At 33.1% G+C, this 22160-nt stretch overlaps 5 protein-coding genes and 1 long non-coding RNA gene across 23 annotated transcripts; 3 read left to right on the forward strand and 3 right to left on the reverse strand.

The window, feature by feature from the left end:
• Nucleotides 1–87: 87 nt before the first annotated feature.
• On the forward strand, nucleotides 88–1115 carry LOC128895152 (uncharacterized). Its single transcript, XR_008461722.1, has 3 exons — nucleotides 88–361; nucleotides 709–768; nucleotides 956–1115. It is a non-coding gene; the product is annotated as an uncharacterized LOC128895152 (long non-coding RNA).
• Nucleotides 1116–2878: 1763 nt separating this feature from the next.
• On the reverse strand, nucleotides 2879–9516 carry LOC128895145 (cyclic AMP-responsive element-binding protein 1). Of its 11 annotated transcripts, XM_054157457.1 has the most exons (9): nucleotides 7433–7704; nucleotides 7171–7348; nucleotides 6717–6921; nucleotides 6140–6289; nucleotides 5910–6039; nucleotides 4558–4647; nucleotides 3978–4121; nucleotides 3652–3721; nucleotides 2879–3534 (listed from the first exon to the last, which is right to left on the reverse strand). In XM_054157457.1, the coding sequence occupies exons 3-9, from the start codon at nucleotides 6900–6902 to the stop codon at nucleotides 3390–3392; spliced, it is 915 nt and encodes a 304-aa protein (XP_054013432.1). In that variant the 5' UTR covers nucleotides 6903–6921; nucleotides 7171–7348; nucleotides 7433–7704; the 3' UTR covers nucleotides 2879–3389. The 11 variants fall into 11 exon arrangements, with proteins under 11 accessions (XP_054013432.1, XP_054013439.1, XP_054013436.1 ...); XM_054157464.1 differs by lacking the exons at nucleotides 7171–7348; nucleotides 7433–7704 and adding an exon at nucleotides 7711–9516 and having other exon boundaries at nucleotides 3652–3712; nucleotides 6816–6921; XM_054157461.1 differs by lacking the exons at nucleotides 7171–7348; nucleotides 7433–7704 and adding an exon at nucleotides 7711–9516 and having other exon boundaries at nucleotides 6816–6921.
• Nucleotides 9517–9663: 147 nt separating this feature from the next.
• LOC128895135 (DNA replication factor Cdt1) lies at nucleotides 9664–13060 on the reverse strand. Of its 2 annotated transcripts, XM_054157432.1 has the most exons (7): nucleotides 12639–13060; nucleotides 11924–12476; nucleotides 11596–11848; nucleotides 11168–11504; nucleotides 10901–11083; nucleotides 10581–10828; nucleotides 9664–10503 (listed from the first exon to the last, which is right to left on the reverse strand). In XM_054157432.1, exons 1-7 carry the CDS (start codon nucleotides 12703–12705, stop codon nucleotides 10141–10143), a joined length of 2004 nt encoding a protein of 667 aa, XP_054013407.1. In that variant the 5' UTR covers nucleotides 12706–13060; the 3' UTR covers nucleotides 9664–10140. The 2 variants fall into 2 exon arrangements, with proteins under 2 accessions (XP_054013407.1, XP_054013406.1); XM_054157431.1 differs by having other exon boundaries at nucleotides 11924–13060.
• A 203-nt stretch (nucleotides 13061–13263) lies between these two features.
• Nucleotides 13264–14531, forward strand: LOC128895149 (mpv17-like protein 2). Its single transcript, XM_054157470.1, has 3 exons — nucleotides 13264–13689; nucleotides 13850–14011; nucleotides 14081–14531. The coding sequence occupies exons 2-3, from the start codon at nucleotides 13853–13855 to the stop codon at nucleotides 14516–14518; spliced, it is 597 nt and encodes a 198-aa protein (XP_054013445.1). The 5' UTR covers nucleotides 13264–13689; nucleotides 13850–13852; the 3' UTR covers nucleotides 14519–14531.
• A 151-nt stretch (nucleotides 14532–14682) lies between these two features.
• On the reverse strand, nucleotides 14683–20876 carry LOC128895134 (N-acetylneuraminate 9-O-acetyltransferase). 7 transcript variants are annotated; one of them, XM_054157424.1, is made up of 13 exons: nucleotides 19274–19791; nucleotides 18989–19186; nucleotides 18759–18911; nucleotides 17933–18076; nucleotides 17733–17829; nucleotides 17400–17658; nucleotides 17056–17313; nucleotides 16748–16983; nucleotides 16058–16673; nucleotides 15748–15987; nucleotides 15382–15672; nucleotides 15092–15310; nucleotides 14683–15005 (listed from the first exon to the last, which is right to left on the reverse strand). In XM_054157424.1, the coding sequence occupies exons 4-13, from the start codon at nucleotides 18045–18047 to the stop codon at nucleotides 14880–14882; spliced, it is 2457 nt and encodes an 818-aa protein (XP_054013399.1). In that variant the 5' UTR covers nucleotides 18048–18076; nucleotides 18759–18911; nucleotides 18989–19186; nucleotides 19274–19791; the 3' UTR covers nucleotides 14683–14879. The 7 variants fall into 7 exon arrangements, with proteins under 7 accessions (XP_054013399.1, XP_054013405.1, XP_054013398.1 ...); XM_054157430.1 differs by having other exon boundaries at nucleotides 16058–16379; nucleotides 16452–16673; nucleotides 18759–19186; XM_054157423.1 differs by having other exon boundaries at nucleotides 18759–19186.
• LOC128895151 (ubiquitin-conjugating enzyme E2 W) lies at nucleotides 20093–22022 on the forward strand. The gene is made up of 4 exons (XM_054157472.1): nucleotides 20093–20328; nucleotides 20899–21249; nucleotides 21311–21386; nucleotides 21474–22022. Exons 1-4 carry the CDS (start codon nucleotides 20284–20286, stop codon nucleotides 21485–21487), a joined length of 486 nt encoding a protein of 161 aa, XP_054013447.1. The 5' UTR covers nucleotides 20093–20283; the 3' UTR covers nucleotides 21488–22022.
• The last annotated feature ends 138 nt before the right edge of the window (nucleotides 22023–22160 follow it).

Here is a 22160-nt window from a genome sequence, read left to right on the forward strand (position 1 = left end):
ATGGTTTATGGTAGATATAGATATCGCTGATCATTATCCATATTACTAGAAACCACTAGATTCACCAGTGGTGAGCGGTCCTATCTTCCGAAAAGTTTGGTTAGTTCATGGTTCAGCTGAGTTCGTCGCCATTTTGGCTATTTGTTAAAATTCGTCGACAAACCGACGAAGTCCTCGACCATTTTGAGTTCAGCTTCGTTCAGGTTCGTTCGAAAAAGTCGAGTGGTTCGACATGTTTTTCAAAAACTTTTCATCGTTAGTAATAACGATGGCAAAAAGAATTGATCCACCTTGAAAGAGTGAAAAGTCGTACGATGTGATTCATTATTTAAATCATTTTTAGGAAATGATCAGTCCACATGTAAGTGTGAAGTTTTATTAACATGTTTTTCTGTTCATTTCGCAACGTGGATCTGTATTCCTCTTAAATTTGTTGATCCAAAGATAACTTCAGTAATCTATTGCAATAGTCGTATAATATTGTTGTAATCGATTAATCCTTATCGTCTATTAGAATTTAGAATATATATTTTTTGTTTGTAATTGAATTGTAAATTACAATTTCCGAGTAATTTATGATGAAATCTACGACCGTTTACATGATATCGTGATTATTTAATACATGCACTACCAACTGAATGATTTCGTACAAAGTAATTCGTTATTATAATTGTTAATCATTATTTAATTCAGTTTTATTCGTTGCAGTTTTCGCAAGAGAAATATTGAAAGGAGCCACGTGACAATTGTAGCAAAGGTAAATTTGTGGTTAGTATTATTTTTTATCGTATACAAACATTCCTGTAGTATTCCAGTATATGATGATACTTTCAACCACTAATTATGATACTAGTGATTATTTTTTACATGCACTACCAACTGAATGTTAAGATCTAAGCGAGAAGCAGTAGAACTCGTGAATTTAGATTTTATAATTTTACTCGTTGTATTTTAGGTGACGAGACGATTCGACAATGCTTCCACTTCAATTCGCTGGAGGAAGTAATAGTACAAACAACGACTAAAATTTATAGATGAATATTCGTACGTGTCCTGTATTCTTTTATATGGTGAAATAAAATTATTAAAAATAAACATTTTAAATATATTTACCATCTTTTGCTCTTTTCCATTTTACTACATATCATTAATAGAAATAATACTACCTTAAAAGAGGTTTATGAACTATATTTTTTAAAGGCAGATGATATGTAAAAATACATATATTATCTATATACAATATTTCATATCGGTGCAGCAATCAAGATATACATATATCATACATATGATTAACATTAAAACACAGATGAAAATGTGAAGAGAATTCGTTCTCTCAAATAAAATTTCAATTCATATGAAAAAAGGAACTTATAGTGAAACGTTTTTATTTTACAAAACGTCACTATAAGTACATTGTACTTTCAGTTTATAGAGAATAGTTCGGAAATTATCTAAGTTCCCGTTTGAATAAAAACTGTATAATTGTAAGTTACACATCAAGCATGTATAAGAACGTATAGTTGAAGTGCATAATTGCATTTATCTTTCAAAAATTTAAGGAAAAATGTCAAAAAATCATATAAGTTTGTAAGTTATACTAAAAATCTTTCCAGTCTGATCAATCATCTTAAAATTCATTTTATAAAAAAGAATATCTATATACATATATAAATAATATGTAATTCGATCTCATTCTGTAAAAATCTAAGTTTTCTTAGCATGTTCCAAAATCAAAACTAAATTATAATTTTTATAGATTTATCAGCATTTACTTTGAAAAATATCAAATTAACGAATGATCAAACTGGATTTTTAGTGTACGAAAGTATGCTTTTTATAAACATATAACAATCAAAATTATACATCGAATAGTTTTTAACTTAGGTCATAGAGTATCCATTCTACAAGAAAAAATGCATTGAAGAATAATTTTTTTTCTATGATGGTAAATATGCGTAGGATACAAAAAAAAAAAAAAAAATATTTTCTAATGAAATCGAACATAATATAAATTTTCTTCTACTTTCACATAAAACTCATTTAATCGCATCACTATGCAATTTGTAGTACAGCGCGTAAATTAACAATAATAGTTGAAATATTTCATTCAATTTTAGAAAATATGAGAATAAAAATTTAAATCGCGTAACGCAACTTAATGAGTTTTACGCGGGACATGTATGTATAACGTAATAGATAGTTTAAAAATATTGTATGTACCCATATTTACCTAAAACGTAATTTCATACATACATTTTGTGTGTGCTGTGTGTATGTGTCATGTGTAATGCGCGCGCGTGTATCGTGTTTAACACACGTGCGTGTGCATGTCACTTGTATACTCATAAGTATACAGAAATCTTCAAGGCACTCCTGATATATATTACATTCATATTTTACAAATTCTGTTCTTCAGTTTTTCGCACTTGAGGCATCTTAAAATACAAAGTAAAATAAAACGAAAGCATTTCAACTACTGCTTTCCTATAGCATGTTTTCCTACAGTATAAATTATACTGCGGAGACACTTTATACACATACATGTTACAGCAGCAATGATCAAATCAGTAAAATTTTGATCTATTTACAATTACCTTCGATCTTTGCAATCCTATATTACAGTTTCGAAAACTCGTAATGGATTCGTTTTTGACAATAGTTCTACCTTCGAATACAACAGAAAAATCAAAAAACTGAAAAAGAAATTGTTACCTAACAAATATATCTTTCTTTTATGCAAAAAACTATGTGATTTTTAAATCGTAGATTGTACCTAGTAATTTCTAAATCGCATTAGCAAATAGTTTGTATAAGGCGTCTTTGAAGTATTTGTTACAGCGACAAATTATCTGTTATAAATTGACTACAGGTAAACATATTTTCTCATTTTTCGTAATTCTCTCGAACTTTCGCTAATGTAAAGTTCCCTAAAGTAGAGGAAAACTACACAAATACAATCATTTATAGATAAAACATTGCCGAAGTATTGTTCAACGTCACATATTCATTATAATCTAAATGAATGTGCTTCAAACATTGATGTTACTGTTTTGTTATCAATGTATGGTTTTTGAATATGTAAACGTCAATATGAATTTATATGATTGTTAAATTTATCCAAAATATAGATTGACTTCCTGAATATTGCCTATTTGCTGCCTTCGTATTTCATATACCTTTGGCTTCTCGCTTTAGTAATAGCAAGTTTCACAAGCCTTCGTATTCGCACTTAAATACAATATGTTACAGAAACACTTATTTATAAGAATGCATGTACATCACCATTGCTTACCTAACAACGTTTAGGATAATGTACACAAAACAGACATGTACAGATTTTTTAGCTGGTTAATAGTTTTGATACAATGTCTCAACATTAAACACCAACCTCAGTCAGTTTTCGGCTCGCATAGCTGTTTTAAGGATTTTAGTTCCTCTATTAACGTCTGATTTCTATTTTCCAATATTGCAACACGATTTTCTAAACACTTTATATACTCCTTCTTTTTCCTTCTACACTCGCGCGCTGCTTCTCTATAAAAAGAAAGTATTTACATATTTTTAAATTAAAATATAAAATAAAGAAATTAAAAAAAATCCGTGATAAGTAACCAAAACATTGGAGAAATTTTTATCTTATTTCGATCTTACCTATTCTTAAGCAACCTTAATTCTCTTTTTCTAGCCGCATCCTCTACTACAACACCGTGTCCTGTATAAGCTGGAACATTGCCAGAGACTGTACTCTCTAAATTTGTATCTTCCTTGCTTATAATTAATTAGTAAAGCTCAACTATTAATCAGTTCATATAAGTTATTTTTTAAAATAGCACATAATTGTTAAAAAAAAAACTTAAACTTAGAAATGGGTGTTTCGATATTATTAAAACAGATTCGATTATGCATCATATATTTAATCAACAACAACACATTTAACTGAGAAATATAATTGTGAGGAAATATGAAAAAGCGCGCACCTGGGACAAAAAACTGTGTATCTTGACCTTGCGCATACTGTACTATAGCTCCGCCCGCTGTTGCTGCGTTACTCATAGTTAACGTATGAAGTCCTGGAACACCCTCTCCTTGGGTTGCAATTTGAATGGTACCAGCGGGAATTACTGCAAAGTACATTAACTTGAGCTATAAAACTCAATTATACGTAACTCGTAAAGAGAAGAGTACCTAGCTAAGGGTTTATCAAATAACAAATAAGTAAACAAACAGCCATACTAGCATAGTTTAACTTTATGTACTATTAAATGTTTCTATCCTCGATTTGGATCATCGTAATTTTTTCTTTTTTCCTTTTTTTAGAATTACAAAACCTGTAAGCAGGGATGCCACACCAAGCAGATATAATATAAAATGTTTTTTGTAAGCGGTACACACAAATACAAAAGGAATTACTCTATTTCGATAGTTCTAATTTACTCCTTGAACATCGTTTTTTTTTTTTTTTTTTTTTTTAATGAAAGGACAGAGGCTAGGATATGCACAGAATTGAACGATATTTAGGACAGCCAGGAAAGATACGTAGAAGAAAAAATAACCAACCTGTCTGATAATGGAGCGAGTGGGAAGATACTTCACTGTCCACGTTAGAATCACACTCAGAAGATGATTCTAGAGGGGGCAATCGACCGTCTGTAACACCGAATCAGTATATCCCCCCATTATAATAAATCTGTTGTATCGGTGTTAATTTAATTCCGTCTAAATAAACTTGAACAATTCCCACAAAGTAACATAAATTTCATAAAATGTTTATATAAATGAATTTTTCATAATACAGCAACGTAAATAATATTTCTTCTGAAATAACTTTCCTGATTGCATAAAAATATATAAGTAAACGTTATTTTAAATGAGAGATCTGCATCCAGAAAGTGAAATGATATTTATGTAAGTAGAAAACATAAAGACGGAAGTAAAAATTATACGCTATTTCCCTTCTGGCTGCTGTATACATACACATATATATCTCACAATGCTGTGCAGTCAGCTCATACATAAAGGAAATAGATCGAGGTAGCGTGAAAATTAAAGGTAAACAACGATTGAACAGTATGAAAAAGCATAGGAATTCGTTATAATTATTTAGTTCTAATAGAAACGGAACAACCAACAATAAATTGAAATCAATAAATATAAACGAATATCGTCATTAATGTATCGTTAAATTTGGTACCACTATTTAATTATAGTGACTACAAAATAAGAATTATCGACATCGTTTAATTCGTAATTTGCTACTATTATAGTTAAAGTAAGAAAGTAACTATTTTGTTAACGTAAATATATGTGAGATTTCAGTTACTTTAACAACGAAAATTGTTTTTCTCTAATGCAATGTTATGCGCACAAAGGTAGCGGTTAGAGGAGAGTTCACTGGTTTTTTATTATTAATAAATTAAATTTTATTACGATAACCCACACGCTAAGCTTGGTATGGCATTCCTTCTTTTTACATACATAAAATTATATGTTAAAAATATATGTATAATGTGTCACACTCATTCTCCTTCTTATAACTTTAAAGAAACCAAACACGTTTAAATATTTACTTCGTAAAAAATGATTTACAAAAAAAATATCTACATTTATTTAAATAGAAAATAATTTTAACTAATTGAAGACAATGTCTAGTATAATAATTACGTAATGTGCTTAAAATAATACTAATTGTATGAACTGACATGCACTTTATTATTTTCTATGATTTCATATACTATTCAAATTGAAAACTGTTATATGCAAGTTGATATCAAATAATTGTATAGTAATTAATAATATTCTCAAAAACAAGAACAATTTGAAAGTTGAGAATTTTAATTTCTCTCTTAAACCTACGATAATTTTGTTTAGCATTTTCATGAAATATTTAAATAGGGTGAAGATAATCATACCTGTAATTTCACCGCCACCTAAATCATTGAGAATTTTCTTATAAGACGGACGTCTGGTAAGAATACCTCCTCTCTGTTCTGGCGATTCTTCAGAGTCCGAGAAACTATCATCGCTACCTGTCTCGACCACCTATTGTATTAATATTATAATTGCGTATACAATTGTTATTCTTATAAGGAAATATAAACAAATACATTTAATATAATAATTTAATGGAGGAGAAAGTTACCTGAAGTGTCTGCAAACTTGCTTGAGCTGTTTGAATAACAGAGTTGGGTTTACTAACAAGAATAACATTTCCTTTTGAAATAGCAACAGGTTGAATATTTGTTGCAGTCTGAATTACTGATTGCTGATTAGGTTGTATAACAGACTGTACCTAAATTAACAGATAAAAATCATGAAATAAAATACATATAACTCGTGTTATTAAATGTATAAATTTTAATATTTTTTTTTTAATAAACTTCAAACATAGACCAAAAAGTAATGGTCTTTATAATTCTTTAATGTTAGCATGCATATCTGAGTAGCTATGAACTAATTACAAAAGAATAAAATATATGTTTGTTTATAGTTTGAAAATATTAAGAAACAATATTCAATTGATTCATAGAGAAAAAGAAATTCCAATTTTAAAGTCGAACCAGCATTATGCAAGATTGAATACATACACAGTGCTCTTCGATTAAACGATTAACCTTACAATTATAATTAAAGCATAAATAAATTATGTATGCATGCTTCGAAACAAAAGATGTAAATAAATGATCAGACATAGATACACAGGAGCTTCTCCTGTATACCTGTGTTGTTCCTGACGAAGGTAGCGTCAGTTGCACAATGCTGGTAGAAGCTACCAGATGATGAGTTTGCTGCTGATGTGTTCTATTGAGAGATTGTACCGATGTAGCTATTGCTGGTGCCGCATCTTGGGGACCTGTAGCCAATGGGTCAACAGTTGATCCATTTTCTTCAACCATACTTTCCATAGCCTGGGAACCTCAAACCCTACAAAAGAAATACAGTTTTATATGTACATATATCGGTGTTGTTTCTTTGTTCTTGTTATACATTCATTTACAGTTATCCTTATAATATTAGCGATCCATTAAGTATATTTAACAAGCAATCCAATATTACTTTAATCGTTGGTTACAGTTTAATAACAAGTCTCGGTGCTACAGATCAAAATATTTAAAAAGATACTATACTAAGCAGCAAATGATTTTTAATTCAGAAAGTCAAATATAAGCGTACTTGAAAATCGACAAATCGACGTTTAAGAAAAGAAAAACATTGTCAGAGCAAGTTGGGTCGAGGGATTCGAAAAATATATCGACGGAGAATCGAGGTTATCCCATCGAAGCGTAAGAGATTTTAAATTTCCCGCCTGTCAGCGATCGGCGGTGCTACTGCGTCATTTACATAAGCAGATCTAAAAATAATATGAGAACAATAAACACTTAAGATGCTTTCGTGCGTAGTCTAAGGGCCAGGAGTCATAAAAAAAGGGAAATACGATCGAGCGTAGCTGAGATTCCAGCGATCCGTATCACCGAGTGTCGGTTAGTGGTGAAAAGAGATGTCAGAACCGTCACGTAACCCCCATTGCCCTTTTCGAGAAATTCGTACATCTTTCTTAAGGCGCCATATTTTACGGCATATTCCATAGCAGACGTAAAACTGTCCGTGCTGGTATCACGAAATCGAATGCTCGTAGTTTCGGCAGCATTTCGTATGTACGGTAAGTGCAGTGGTCCATGCCCGGTTGTTATTATTCTCCAGCTGGGTACTTACCAGTTACGTATTTCTCGTCACCAACTTTGCTGCAATCGGAGTGGGCAAACGGGCAGGTACGTAGCAGCCACGTCAAAACTCCAGTGGCTTCGTCACTGGTGGAGCCCACGACCTCCGCGCTGCGCGTCACGATCAAAATGGCGGACCGTTTCCCTCCACCCTCTCGTAAGCTGATCGTGCATCGGATAGTGACGGAAACCATAACGTCGTGCGCGAACGATATCGACACTATTGGCTTTTTCTGAAAATTTTCTTCAAAGTCAATGAAAAGTCGCATCTTTCAAATCTACTAACAATAATTTACAATCATGCGATCGACTCGTTCATAAGGAGAAATAGTTTCTAGATCTCCGATAATTCGTTTTAAATGATGTCCTTGAATAAATGTACTGTACGCGCTATCGTATATTATTTTATTACAGCGAACCACTGCGTATCCCGCGTGTAATTTGTAATGTTACGAACTGTCAATTGTGAGACGTAGTAATTTCAACGTAATTTTCAATTTGTTTAATTATACCCGCGGTTTCGTTGCGCAGCTGTGTCAATATAACCTGTTCGTAACATAACAATTTTCCATTATTACGTTTTATTCCATGAACATTACGAAGTCGTAAAATTATTTAGATCTCACGAGCAATATTACGATTACCGATAGTATTGTTAACGATCGAAATTGATTATTTATTCATCATTAACGGCATTGTTTTGATTGTATGAATTATAAGATTTTATCGTTCAAAATTAGCTCAACTTCATACTTCATTTGTATTTGTGAATTTACAAATATTTTTGATACCAGCTAGTTTTCATTTTTTGTTCTCACTCTTTTGATATTCAATCTTTATTATTATTATGAGACCATGCGTCATTCAACCACAAATTAAATTCGTCTGTGGTTTCGTCGTGAAGAAAACTGATATTATTCAAGATTCAAGTAATCATTGAATCAATGACCTTTGGTATATCCTGTTTTCTTTCATAAATTGCTGTTTTTAATTCGTTCATTCTGTTACTTTACACGTTGCTTTTTAGTCGTGTTTCGTGGTATACTGAAAATTAACATCTCAACGAATATTTTCGAAAGACTACGAATAACGTACCTATTTAAATGCGCCACAATATATCGCTATGTATTAACGAAATTTGTATATCGCTAAAAATAACAAATTGCGAAGGAAAATTGACTAAATAGGTCCAACTTGTATCGCGTTGGAATTTCGTTTTACGTCCTTCGATTACATGTTTTTTCGTCAACGGAATACATATGTTAACATATGTAAATCGCATGATCTAAATTACATACAGTACATAACAGTATTCACGAATACATAAATTATATAGTAGCTCGGAAGAAACTTGTAACGGTGCTGACGTCATTCGGTGACGTCATTGTCATATTCATATGGATACACATATGCTTCACCAACCCTTGACACGGATTCGTGTCGAACGAGGGAGAAAGTCATCGAGCATCATCGAATCTTGTTTCCCTTCCCCGGTTAGTTTCTATTTAGTTATCGTGCTGGTAATATGCTTATGTAATGATACATTAATTTTACAAAAAAAAGGGCTCAAAATCATGTTTGACTATCGCTTAGCCACTACTGAGTTAATAAATGATAATTTAATCCTTAAATTATTAATTTATGAAAAAAATCACCATTTATTTTATACCAAAGAATAAAAAGAAAATTACAAAGACTCATTGATAAGGCATTTGTAGCAAATTCTGTAATAGATGCACTGTAAGCTAATGCATATTTAAAACTGAAAATATCAATTTTAATATCTCTAGTATAGTAACGAGCATTATTAGTATATCTAACGACTGCGAGAGTGCCTCGATTATTACATAGTGTCGATAAGTGGCGGAGGTAATTGCTAAGCGATAAGGTTGAGGGTAATATGGAGATGGGCTACTACTGACTTTTTGATTATATCAAACAGCGATGGACATATATTTGTATATTTTTTCATTATTTTTGAATACGCGTTAAATGTAACCCATATACAATTTCATATAATTTTATAATGAAAGAAAAAAGCTGTATACGTTTCTTGCGTATTCATAAATGACTGTATTATCGTCGCATAATACGAAGTACTTGTAATATTATGAATTAACATGGAGACTGAGATATGTCTTAAATTCATTATACTTACAATTACGATGCGTATCAAATGTTGTATATTTCATTAAATGTTGTCTATATAAGAAAAGAAACTAAATCTACATTTGCATCCCACCCCTGCACCACAATCGAATGAGTTTATTAAAAAAGGTTCACCCGAAGTGTACGATAATATAACTGATTATAATAAATGCAGTGCAAAACGTGACAAAATTGTATCATTGCGATTGAATTACGTAAATACTAAATCATGAACTGATCAAAAGGATCAGTCGTTCTGTAGTCTATTTCGTTACTATTTTACTTTGTCATTAGCCATTATTTCTAATCTTCTGACAACTTTTCCAAGATCGACTTCTTTTTGCAATTTCAAATAATCTACTTTCCGTACATTATGTATACTAGTCCACATAGGTAGTAATTTACATAGCAAACGTATAAGCTCTTCTAATTCATTGGGAGTTAATTTTGTTTTAAACGAGTTCTCCAGTTTTTCAATCACAAATTCCATCGTAAGAACTCCCTTTTTTTCGGCTACAAAAATATTACGTAGAATCTTGGCTAACTCCGGTAGCCTTGAATACATCGAAGCCTCTTTATCAGCGTTTGGTGTGCGGGTCATTGCTTCCAATGCTCTAGCAGCCTGTTTAGCTCGAACCTAAAAGCGATATATTAAAAAATGGGACATAAACAAGAAAATAAGTACTGCGCGTGATTTTTTATGAAAATATTTACCTTTTCAAGTAGAGACTTAGGGATTCCTTTCAATGCCATATTAAGATAACTGTTTTGCGTATTTGGCGTATCTGGCGGAGTATCGACGATAGTAATATTCACTTTTCGCATACCATCTTCGGTTTGAGTTGAATTATCTTTATCGTTCTTCTCTGGAGAATGAGACTTTGAAGTTAATTTCGCATCAGCCAATCTCTGTAAAGCTTTCTCCATGCGTGTACCACAATTGAACATTGATTTTGCTTTGTCTGAAAAGGTCAGTTTATTGTTAATACAAAAATAGCTAGAAAGTATTAACAAATTTATAAGACAACTCTTACCAAGAACATCTTTTGCAGTTGTAAGTTTTTCTACATCGGGTGGTTGTGGCAAATCGGCTGATTCGATCGGTTTACAACTTTCAACGTCGAACTCAGGATGCCAACGTACAATTTTTTCTTTTGGTACACGCATCGGCGTTTCTAAACTGAGTAAGAATTTCTCATGTTCATCTTTAACCATATCTGTAGTAAAAAGAAAACTATGATTATAGATTATCAAAAAAAAGTTTTCAATGATTAGGGTTTATTATGAGACAACATTATTACCAAGCAATGTGTTGTAAAACTTCCTTCGTCTATCTAGCAATACTCGCGGGCCCATACTAACTTCGGATGCAGTTTTCAAAACATTATCCGCATCTGGTGTATTTCTTCCATCTTTCTCTTCGACAATGGGTGTGAAAACTAGCTCATATATATTCTGTTTAGATGTAGAACCAAACGTTCGATGCTTCTCTTGGTGATAAGCGTATGCATCTGGGTAAATAGTTTTGATTTGTGCTACATGTTCTAACGTGAAATTTTTACGCAGTAATTCTTGAACTGCAGGTTTTAACTTCTTGAAAGTTATTACTTCTTTGCGATTAAAGAGCATTGCAGAAACCTTTGAAATCATTGAAGTATTATGTGAGAAATTATAAAATATTCACAGTAAGAAAATTATATACAGAATAATTTTTTATATAATGTAGTACCGTATCTATGCATCTAAACGCTTCTGCCAAGAACCTATACTTATATGGCAATGGCAGAGTAGCAGTGCCACTTTCAACCAGAGATAAATACTGTTGATAAGCTGGTGCTTTAGTTGGGCTGCCCTTTGCTGGACTTGGAGTTTTTTCCTTAGGTTCAAATAAAATTCTCCTTTGAGGACTGGCTGTCAATAATTCTTTATCCTTTATAGGAGTCAATATCTTTTTGCTTGGCGATTTATAAGCTTTTGTTGGACTACAAAAAGTAAGAGAAATATTACAAATGGCATGAGTACTAACAAAAATTGCTTTTTTATTATAAGTATCTTACCTAAGTGGTATTTCAAGTTCAATTTTCTCAAACTTCTGAATCTGTGGCTTCTTGACATCCTTTTGTTTCTGCAATTTCTCCAATTTCTCTTCACAATTTCTGAAGCGTGCAATTCGTTCTCTCAGTTCATTAAGACGAGATGACTTGTTGATTTTATTTTTAATTTCATTTAACGACAGCTCTTCTTTCATCAACCTATTCATAGTTGAACCTTTTTTTGGAGTAGTGCAATTGACTACAGACTGATCATTCATAATATTTGAGGACGAATTTTCGGTAGATGCACTCTTTTTCGGTGTACTTGGAGCTTTCTTTTTGGGACTCAAAGCACCTTTCTTCTCAAAAACTACTTTGGTTTCATCTTCTGAAATTTTGTGAAAGCTATCCCGAATATCTGTCTGTCCCTCTTGTCCAGACAGCTTTCGTGTTCGTGTAGCACGAACTCTGGCATTGTTCCTAGCCGTTTTTTGAGCGTTTGTTTTAGGAGAATCAAATTGAATGTTGCGAACAGCTGGATTCGAATGTACAGCACGACTATCCACCGATTCCTTCCCTGAGACCAAAATGATTTTAGGACTAGTTCCCATTGTTTCTTCTTCCTGAATTGGAGTCAAGGTTCCCGACGACTCGGAACTATCCTTATTTATCGGATTCCGATTTTGACTATTCAATAATTTAGAGTGATCCCGTTCGAGAAGCAATACCTTCGCCTTACCTCGTAAATCGTCAGTTGCTTGTCGTTTGCGCGTATTGAAATACGCCGTTACTGACGGCTGAGACATGTTCTTTATATACGGATATATATATATGTGTGCCACAGAAATCCGTTAAAGTTTTCAAAATTTCGATTCTCTATCTATGGACCTCCGATCGCCGTGGCGATCCTTATCGAGTCCTATCAACGATGATCAACGCAACTTCTGCACAAAAGCCCGCCGTTTTTATCAGTTTGGGCGCTAAACAGCGCCAAGTTACAGAAACAGTGCTGCCTCAACAGTAAACAATGGGTGCGATTTAAATTTCATGTCCTGTTTACATTTACAGCATAAGCGCGACATTATTTCAAACATCGAATTTTTTATATCGACGTAAATTAGTGTGTAATTGAAGTAATATGTACAGAGATCATTGGTAAACAATGGGTGCATTATCTGCATCCATTACTGATCATGATTCATATAACTAGAAGTTACTAGACTTACTAATGGTGAGCGGACCTTACTGAGCGCTATGGTGAGCGATCCGAGTAGTGGCGGCTATTTTCCTTGTACTCGTATTTCGCAATTTGTAAACAGGGCTTCACATTGATTTCATATATCTTTTGGCGCCAAGTTAGAGTTTTGTAATTACGTTCATTTTATAATTGTAATCGTAGATAAAGATTAGTTTGTATGGAAGAAGATATGTAATCTACGTTACTTACATACTTCGATTAAGATATCTGTATATTTAATGCTATCATGTTCCGTAATTATTGCCACACACCTTTTAAAATATAGTTGTACACGTGATGGTATTTTAGATTTCAAGATGTTTTATACAATTTCATATTATAGGATCAAGTATAAATTGGCTTTCTACTTAGCCTTCAAAAATAGTTTTGAGCTAAATACATCTATAATAATCTAATAATAGTATAATAACATTGCTGTTTAGTTAGAAATTTTGAAATTTTACAAAATCTTTGTAAATCTGACGAAACCTCATGTACTCAAAATATTAACATTTTTTGATAATATTTAATAGTGATATGCTTTTTACGACACGTAAGTTTATCAGTATTAAAACAATCGACCTAAATCCGTTATATCTATATAAATCATATGTTATCTATTATACTAACATTTTATAGGTTATAAGATCTACATTATTTACAAATGTTATTTAATCTTTATATTATATTGAATCACAGCATCTTTTTTTCAGATTATGAATATCACTAGGAATATGGGCTTAACTTTGAATAAAATAAGCACCATTAAAAAACAATTATTTTCACCTAAATATTTACTTTATACGAACGTAGCGATATCCATTTCTCTTTCTGCTGCAGGAGATATTCTAGAACAGCACTATGAAATATTGAAGGTATACAGTCAGAATAATTATGTGTTTCAATTTCTTAGATTATAATTTTTGTTATGATCTTTATTGTAGCATGAATGGGATAAGTGGAGTTTAAATAGAACTAGGAATATGGCTCTGTCTGGTATGTCTGTTGGTGTAGTATGTCATTATTGGTATAAATATTTGGATGCCAAGTATCCAGGTCGTACGATTAGCCTTGTTTTAAAAAAAGTTGTTATAGATCAATTAGTTTGTTCTCCGCTTTGTATAACAATGTTTTTTGTAACATTAGGTATCTTAGAAAAAAGTAATTGGTCCGAACTAAAAACTGAAATTATTAACAAAGCACATAAATTATATATAGCGGAATGGATTGTCTGGCCACCAGCACAAATTTTTAATTTTTATTTTCTGCCAACTAGGTACAGAGTTCTTTATGATAACACTATATCCCTTGGTTATGATGTTTACACTAGTCAAGTGAAACACGATAATCCAAAATGCAATCAAAAAAATGCTAAACTTTGACAAATTCTATTTGACTATAGAAATATAATTTATTTAAATAAATAAATAAATAAGAAGTAATAATTTCTGCTGATTAGAATAAAACATACTCTCAAATCAAGTGATCTTATACAAATTTTACAATATTGTAAATTGTATAGAAAGAATACATGAACATGTACAAATATAATTAAAGTAAACTTCTGTAAAATTATTTATTTTCCTTGTAAAAATTAATAACAAAAAAGAACTTAATACGTACGTTGTTTTTTTTTGTTATATTTGTCGTTTTAGAAAACTTTCATGGAGAAATTTTACAAACTTATGTATCTATTATATGTACAGACTTATGCAAAGAATGTTCTCCCTGTAAATTTTTCGTTCAAAACATGCCATCGTGAATACCTATAGGGACGAGGACCGCAATAAATAGCAATAAGTTACGAGCCACCAATCTCCAATCATTTGGTACTGCGTACGGTGCCAGAATTTGAGTTAACCTATGTATCTGACGAAGTAAACAAACGATTGCGACGTTACAATTGTACCAATAAAAAGTAATTTATTATACACATGTTGCGTTTGAACACTTACTTCGTGACTTGCGCAGATGAAGATAAATGATGTGACTAAAAGATTTAATACTGGAAATCTTGGTAGTAACACTAACACACCATGTGAATCCGCTGCCAACCAAATGTGACCCTGCGCGACTAGAGTTTCCAAACTGATTCGACCCAAACCAGCCAAAAGAGCTGAATGTTTACCACGCAATGCTAACGATGCATTTCTGAGCGCGATATATCCTATAATCTGTAGTGAAAAAAATTAATCGTACTTAATATCTAAAAAGGATATCTACAATGAAATTTGTAGATCATTACCGGTATAAAAGCCACGTATGAATGAATTTCTTCGCATTCTGATACCGAATGGCATAGTATCGTGAAAGTAGTATAAGCCGTCAGGGAAATTAATGCCAAAACAGAGGATAACGCAGTTCCTGGAATGTGATCTATCCTCTGTAAAGCTACTAGACCAGCTCCAAAAGTTACACCCCAAGCCACGCTGTATCTGTCCACCCTCCAACGTGACCACCATTCGCGTATGTCATCGTCGGTTGTGACGAATAACGCTTTCCAAGGTCTCGTTACGAACACTTTTTCAAAGAAAACCTATTACATGACCATACAATGCATGTTTTTGTTACAATGCGAGCGTTATAATATAAATAAGTTATAAAGTAATACCTCCGACATGTATAATATGGTAATCATCGACACAAGACCTAAAAGTTTCAAAGCCAGATAGAGTAAAGCTCTTGGTCCATATTCTGTTAAACTACCAGAATATATTCTTGGCGGTAGCCATGCTAAAAAATAGATGACCAGAAACCAGAATGAGACCAGTGGAACGAAATGATAAAATTGGTATGGTCTGTTCATACAGAGGCATAAAGAGACTGTTAAAAAATTTAATCTGAACATTACCTGAAAAATAACGAATAAATAATATTGTAAAATTACATTTGAGAATGAAAATTTTTTGTTTAATACATACCCTGGCAAACCTAACTAGAGAAACATCACCAGTTTGCCAGAAATAACAAAAATGCCCATATCCAGAAAGGAATAAATAAGCAGAGTTAATTAATCTTAAGTACATATAGATAGGTAAGACGTTTTTAGCTCCAGTAACGTGGTATATTAATACTACTGCTTGCATTAGCCCTCTCCATTCATCTGTTTGTTCTCGGTTTAGAGTTCTTGGTCCTCTTTCTCTATCTTCGGTAAAAAATAATCCAAGAGCCAATATATATCCAAGTGGTAACCAAAAACTGAACTCGCTATAGTATTTATTCTCCTTCATGAAGAAATTTGTTCTAAATACAGCATGAAATCGTAATACAGTGATTATTAATAATATTAATTTAAAGAAAACAATGTAAACGTACCTGTCGCATAAATAAAAGTAAGCTAAAATAATAGATAAAAGAGCTAACGTTGTCATTAATGTATAAAAATCTTGTACTTCGGGTTGTTCAACCTGTACAACTTCAGAAGTATTCGCTTCTTCGGCATCTTCCGCTTCGACGGTGGTGACGCGTGAATAAGATATTTCACTTCGATATTGACAAAACTTTCTATACAACCACATTCCACCGCCAGTTATAATACTGAAATGAATTACAAAAGTGAATTGACTGCAAAAAGTGATCCATCCAACCTGGAATTATTTGTAAATAATTACCACAGAGCAAGACCAGACAAACTTAGTAGCTGTAACGTGGTTGCTGGTTCTGGATAACTGCAACAGCTCCCATCATCGAAATTCATGTGATCGTTACAGTAAGTGTTTAACAATATTTGAACTTTGTGACGCAAAGACAAAGGACTAGCTAAGTATCCGTCTGGACTTTGTTCTAAGACTCCGGTACCGACGAGTTTACTACTTTCCCATAAATGAGCTTCGCTATGGGACAGTATCTGTATATCAATATATAAATAATTTATCTATTCCTAAAACAATTGCCCTAGTATGCATAAAACGAAGTTTACCTTGACTGCTGCTTTATTACATAAGTTGATCTGTCTATTATCTATGCCTGCTAACTGAGCAGGTAGCCTTTCTTTTAATACCGGGTCCTGAAGTACCCATAAAAATCGTGTATTTTTACTAGCCAAGAAATCCACTGGTTGCACGAGTCTCGCTAAGCCCATACTATATTCGGAATACAGTTGAGTGTCGCTACTATTATTCGCGAGAACTGACGATACCGCGCTGCCTGCAATAATCAAGCTAGGTGCATCGCTTTTCTAAAAAATAACAGTCGTTAATTCCACTCAGTTTTCACTCAAAAACTGTTACAAGCGTTAGTATTTGAAATGTATGTATGAGTTACCATCCAAGCCCTTAGATTCTCAATCATAAAATTATCCAATCGAGGTCTCCACAAAAACTGTACATTTAACCTTAGCTGGGCATCATTGAAATTTAAATCAGAATTTTGAGGTAAATCTGTTAAATCAGATGCTTTCCCATCGACTATAAATTGCGATATAAAAAATTTATACAACTGCCTGATTCTAGCATCTCCGATAAATACAAAATGGTTATGGTGGCCCATGAAAGCTAGATACCTCAAACATCTGCGGCTATCTCTATATCAAAAAATCATATTGAATATATTATTCTTTATAAGATATTATAGATAATGTAGAAATTAAACTCTTACGTTTGGGTATAATAATGCATCATACAACCATAGGGCTGCCATTCTTTGTCTCCTTTGTATCTTCCTTCGGTCAATAACCATTTACAAGAATCGCTGCCTAAAAAAATGATTCATATTAATCTATACATAGGCTGCACACTTTGCATTACTAATGATACAAAAGAATGTTAATTATAAGAGAAATGTTAAATAATAATTACCATAAATAAGATGCATGAATCCATGATACAGAATAAAACAAAGGACAAGTGCGGTAGCTAATTTTTTAGCACTTGCCACTGTGATTAAACTAATAAAATGTTCTGCTGAAGTCATGAATAGTTTATTATTCGGTCACATTGACACTAGAAAAAGAAAAGAGCTTTTGAACAAGCAGCTACATTTCATAGCAATAAGTATTATGAAGATTATGCAACATAAATGAAAGGTAACAGCAGTAATCATCCATTATTCAAGTTTATATACTTTCTTACGTAAATATAATCACCTAAATATTTACACAATTTTTACATCACTTTTGACAAGTAACATTATAAGTAAGGAAAAATTGTTTGAAAAAGAACAAGTTGTTGTAATTATTTTATGTAAAATGACTTTAAGCACAGGTCGTAATTCTAACGTCACCGATTACTTCCAAAACGTCTTGTGCATGGTTATGGATAGTTATGCATATATAGAAACAGAAAGTAAAAATGACCGGTACAAATCGACGTTTTTGAAATTGCGATAAAATTAAAATTAAGAGCAATAAGGTGATCGTTTCACCTTGGGTGTAATATTTTGTTGGTAAATTTATGCGATTTATTTGGAAATATGTGTATTTACTAAATGTATTCCTAATAAAATCGCTCGTTTAGACGAGAATAATGGATTCGATCGATAAATGCGTGCCTTTTGTTCGTTCAATCGCATCGATAATCAAAACAAAGAATACAGTGTTCATTTTATCGGTATCCAACGTCGTGTTGGTAAAGAATGCTGTAAGAAAAAAAATCGAAGAGGAAAAGGGAGGAAAAGTCTCGCTACCTTTTGTACGCGGAAGACGGTTGTTGAAATGTTAACCTTGATAAATTAATTAACTTTCAAATTATAAAGGTGACCTTAATTTATTTTTAGTTGGACACTTATAAGTTTTCTTATATTCGTTATATCTGGCACAATAATGTTCAAAGTTGCTTCCTGTAGATATCGAAGATCGTATTAGGTAATGACAAAGGTCGTCGAAATCTATTTAAAACACCGCCTCCAAAATGTACCAGGTTTCACGCCTTTCTTTGATCCTCATAAACGATAGGTTACTTTCTTTTTTCATTTTTCGGTACACTATTTATGTATACAAAATGCTGGACAACAATAACGCGAGTACCTTGTAATTGTGCTGTTAGCAATAAGGGGAAAGTTACTAGTACGAACTAGAACCTCTTCTTTTTGGTACGAATCTATGCACACGAAACCTGAAATATTTACAATTCTTAATCCTTGTATTAGATGTTTCGGAAGTTCTTTAGCAGTCTATCGACGTTCATTCGTAACTGTCTTACCGTGTTGGGACAAATGGTTAACTTTCTCGTCTTTTGTCAAAAGACATTACATATAAGGATTCATTTGACAGCTCGTGCTACGTTTAGTTCAATTAAATCCTTCTTGTAAATATTTTCCTTCTGTCAAGTGTCTTTTGGCGCGAAACCGAATTGCGTGCTAGAGCAGGGTTCGACACGGTGACTTCATGGTGCAAACCAGAATGACTTCCTCCACTTTCGTACTAGCGCCTTATCCCCACCGCTCGTGAGTCTCTGACTGCGATAGCTTCGTGAAGAGAAACAGAGTCAGAGTCTTGTCGACAAGAGGAGGATGGATAGTGGTGCCAGGGCCGGTTTCGGCAATATTGGCGCCCCGGGTAAGATTATCGTGGCGCCCCTCCAGAGGCTTAAAATTTTTAAGAAAAGAAGATAAGGTAATAATATCAAACGATGAACCTGTAGCTAGATTGTAAAAATTGTTAAACTACAATATATAGCAGCTTTACTGATCTACACCGGACTACGATACCCCCAAAAATCTGGCGCCCCGAGCGATTGCCCCCCCCCCCCCCCTCGCTCTGTCTCTCTTTCTTTTCATGCAGCTGTCGCAGTTAGCTCCAGGAGCAGTGGTGGAAGGCACTAGTACGAAAGTGGGGGAAGTGCTCTGACTTGCGCCATGGAGCAAGCGTGTCGAACCCTGGTCTAAGGGGTAGCCGGTGATTTTCCCCTTAAACGGCAGAAATAGACGAACTATGAGTGTCCACTGATCGCAAGGGGGTAACAATCGTATATTGAATACTCGCCCCAGTTCGTGGGCACGGCTGTCAAGTTTAACTGATTTACGTAGTCCCCACTACGACGACTCGCGACTGTTGTGCGGCCACACTTTTTTACGCTAGACGGGACGGTACGAAATTTAGGGGAAAAAAATGCAAAACGCTGCAAATTCAACAGTTTTACGTTCTTGAATCGAAGAACGAACAAAACGAGTAATCCATGTAAATCGCAATGAACAGCGGTTATGTTTTTCAATGGAGAGCGACATAACGACAATGGCGGCAATGTCCCCGTCGAAGGTAAGTTAATATCAAAGCCACTCTATTGGACGTGAATCTACGTGTGTCTTCTTATTATAATTCAATAAAATGTTGAAACTAAGAATCGAACGTTCAAAGTATTCTATAATAATTCCGTAATGTCACATTGTGCATCAACGAAACGTAATTCACTTCGCGTGTTATTCGTCCAAATTTGGATGACGTTTCACGTCAAATAAGACGCGCTATCCTTTATCTGTGTAAAAAGTATTCCGAGTTGCTCGATTCTGTGACAGGAATTTATTTGTTAACAAAGATTCGAGTGAAATATTGCGGACTATATTTAACATTTCTAAAATTAATACAATATTTCTTTGTAAATACGTTGTTGTCTGTCTATACCGATCTTTATTTTTACCGTCGGCTAGCGATGTTACGATCACGATAATCCGTTTACGTAAATGCATTATGTATGTGAATTAATAGAGGTTTAAATATCTTTTGTAGTACATTAAATACAGTTAAAACAATTTATTACCAACCGCCGCATTAAAATTATTCTACTTACATGTTGTTTTAGGATTCTGACGTGTGTAAATATTATTTCAGCGGCGATTACAGAAGGAGTTAATGTCCTTAATACGTGAACCTCCACCGGGTGTACGCGTGGATGGAGATCTTGCTGGACAAAATTTAACACAATGGATCATTCATATGGAGGGTGCAAAGGGTACCTTGTACGAAGGAGAACGGTTTCAGCTGCAATTCAAATTTAGTTCTAAATATCCGTTTGATTCGCCAGAAGTTACTTTCATAGGTGGAAATATACCGATTCATCCACATGTTTATAGTAATGGTCATATCTGTCTATCTATTCTGACCGACGATTGGTCTCCAGCTCTGAGTGTGCAAAGTGTTTGTTTAAGTATCGTATCAATGTTAAGCAGTTGTAAGGAAAAGGTAAGAGAAATATTATCGTACCTTTCAACGACGTTTCGATTAATCAAAATTATCATTACAGAAAAGGCCACCTGATAATGCATTTTATGTGAAAACATGTAACAAAAACCCAAAGAAAACAAAGTGGTGGTATCATGGTAAGCATCATGCACATTTTTCAATTATTTAACAAATGATTATCTAAAAGCTAGAATTATGTATGATTTTCTTTTATATTTGAACAGATGACAGTGTGTAACAGCAACTGCTAAAATCGTTAACAACTTGTCGATGTGCAGTTATTGCTGGACCAATTGGAATGACATTTTTTGTGTCTTAAAATAACTATCAAAATTTCATAGATGAAATTGCTGAAGTAACTTTATCACGTATTAAACAAATTAGGTGCATAAGTTAGAAAACAAAAAAAAAGCAACGGCAGCATAGTACTTATTATTACAATAAAAAGGCAATGTAAAATGCGTGAGTTATCCAGTTATAAATTATTATAATGTTATTAAGAATGATATATATTATCCCACAGTTGAATAGGAAAAGCATAAATTACAAAACGCGAATGCCGAAGAAAAAAAGGTGCACACAATATGCTAGTACACAATGAAAGCATTTTATTATCAATGTAGGAAGTGCGCTGTAAAATTATATCAGATTAATATATTGCAGTAATCACTATTAATAGCGTAACACCAAAAATACACCAATGTTATCTCATTTGTTACCCTCACTTATTTAACATTATTTTAAATAAAACGTAAGCAGTTATTTTGAATGGATCTCATGGTGTGCAATCCAAATTAAGTATAAATATAAGTATACATGATCTAAATGTATGATATTTAGTTTCAAATACATTTCATTGTTTAACTATTGTATGAATTGGGACACACGCAATGTCATTAATATCATTGACC

Source organism: Hylaeus anthracinus, unplaced genomic scaffold (genome assembly GCF_026225885.1).
Source record: "Hylaeus anthracinus isolate JK02 unplaced genomic scaffold, UHH_iyHylAnth1.0_haploid 4, whole genome shotgun sequence".
Classification (NCBI taxonomy): domain Eukaryota; kingdom Metazoa; phylum Arthropoda; class Insecta; order Hymenoptera; family Colletidae; genus Hylaeus; species Hylaeus anthracinus.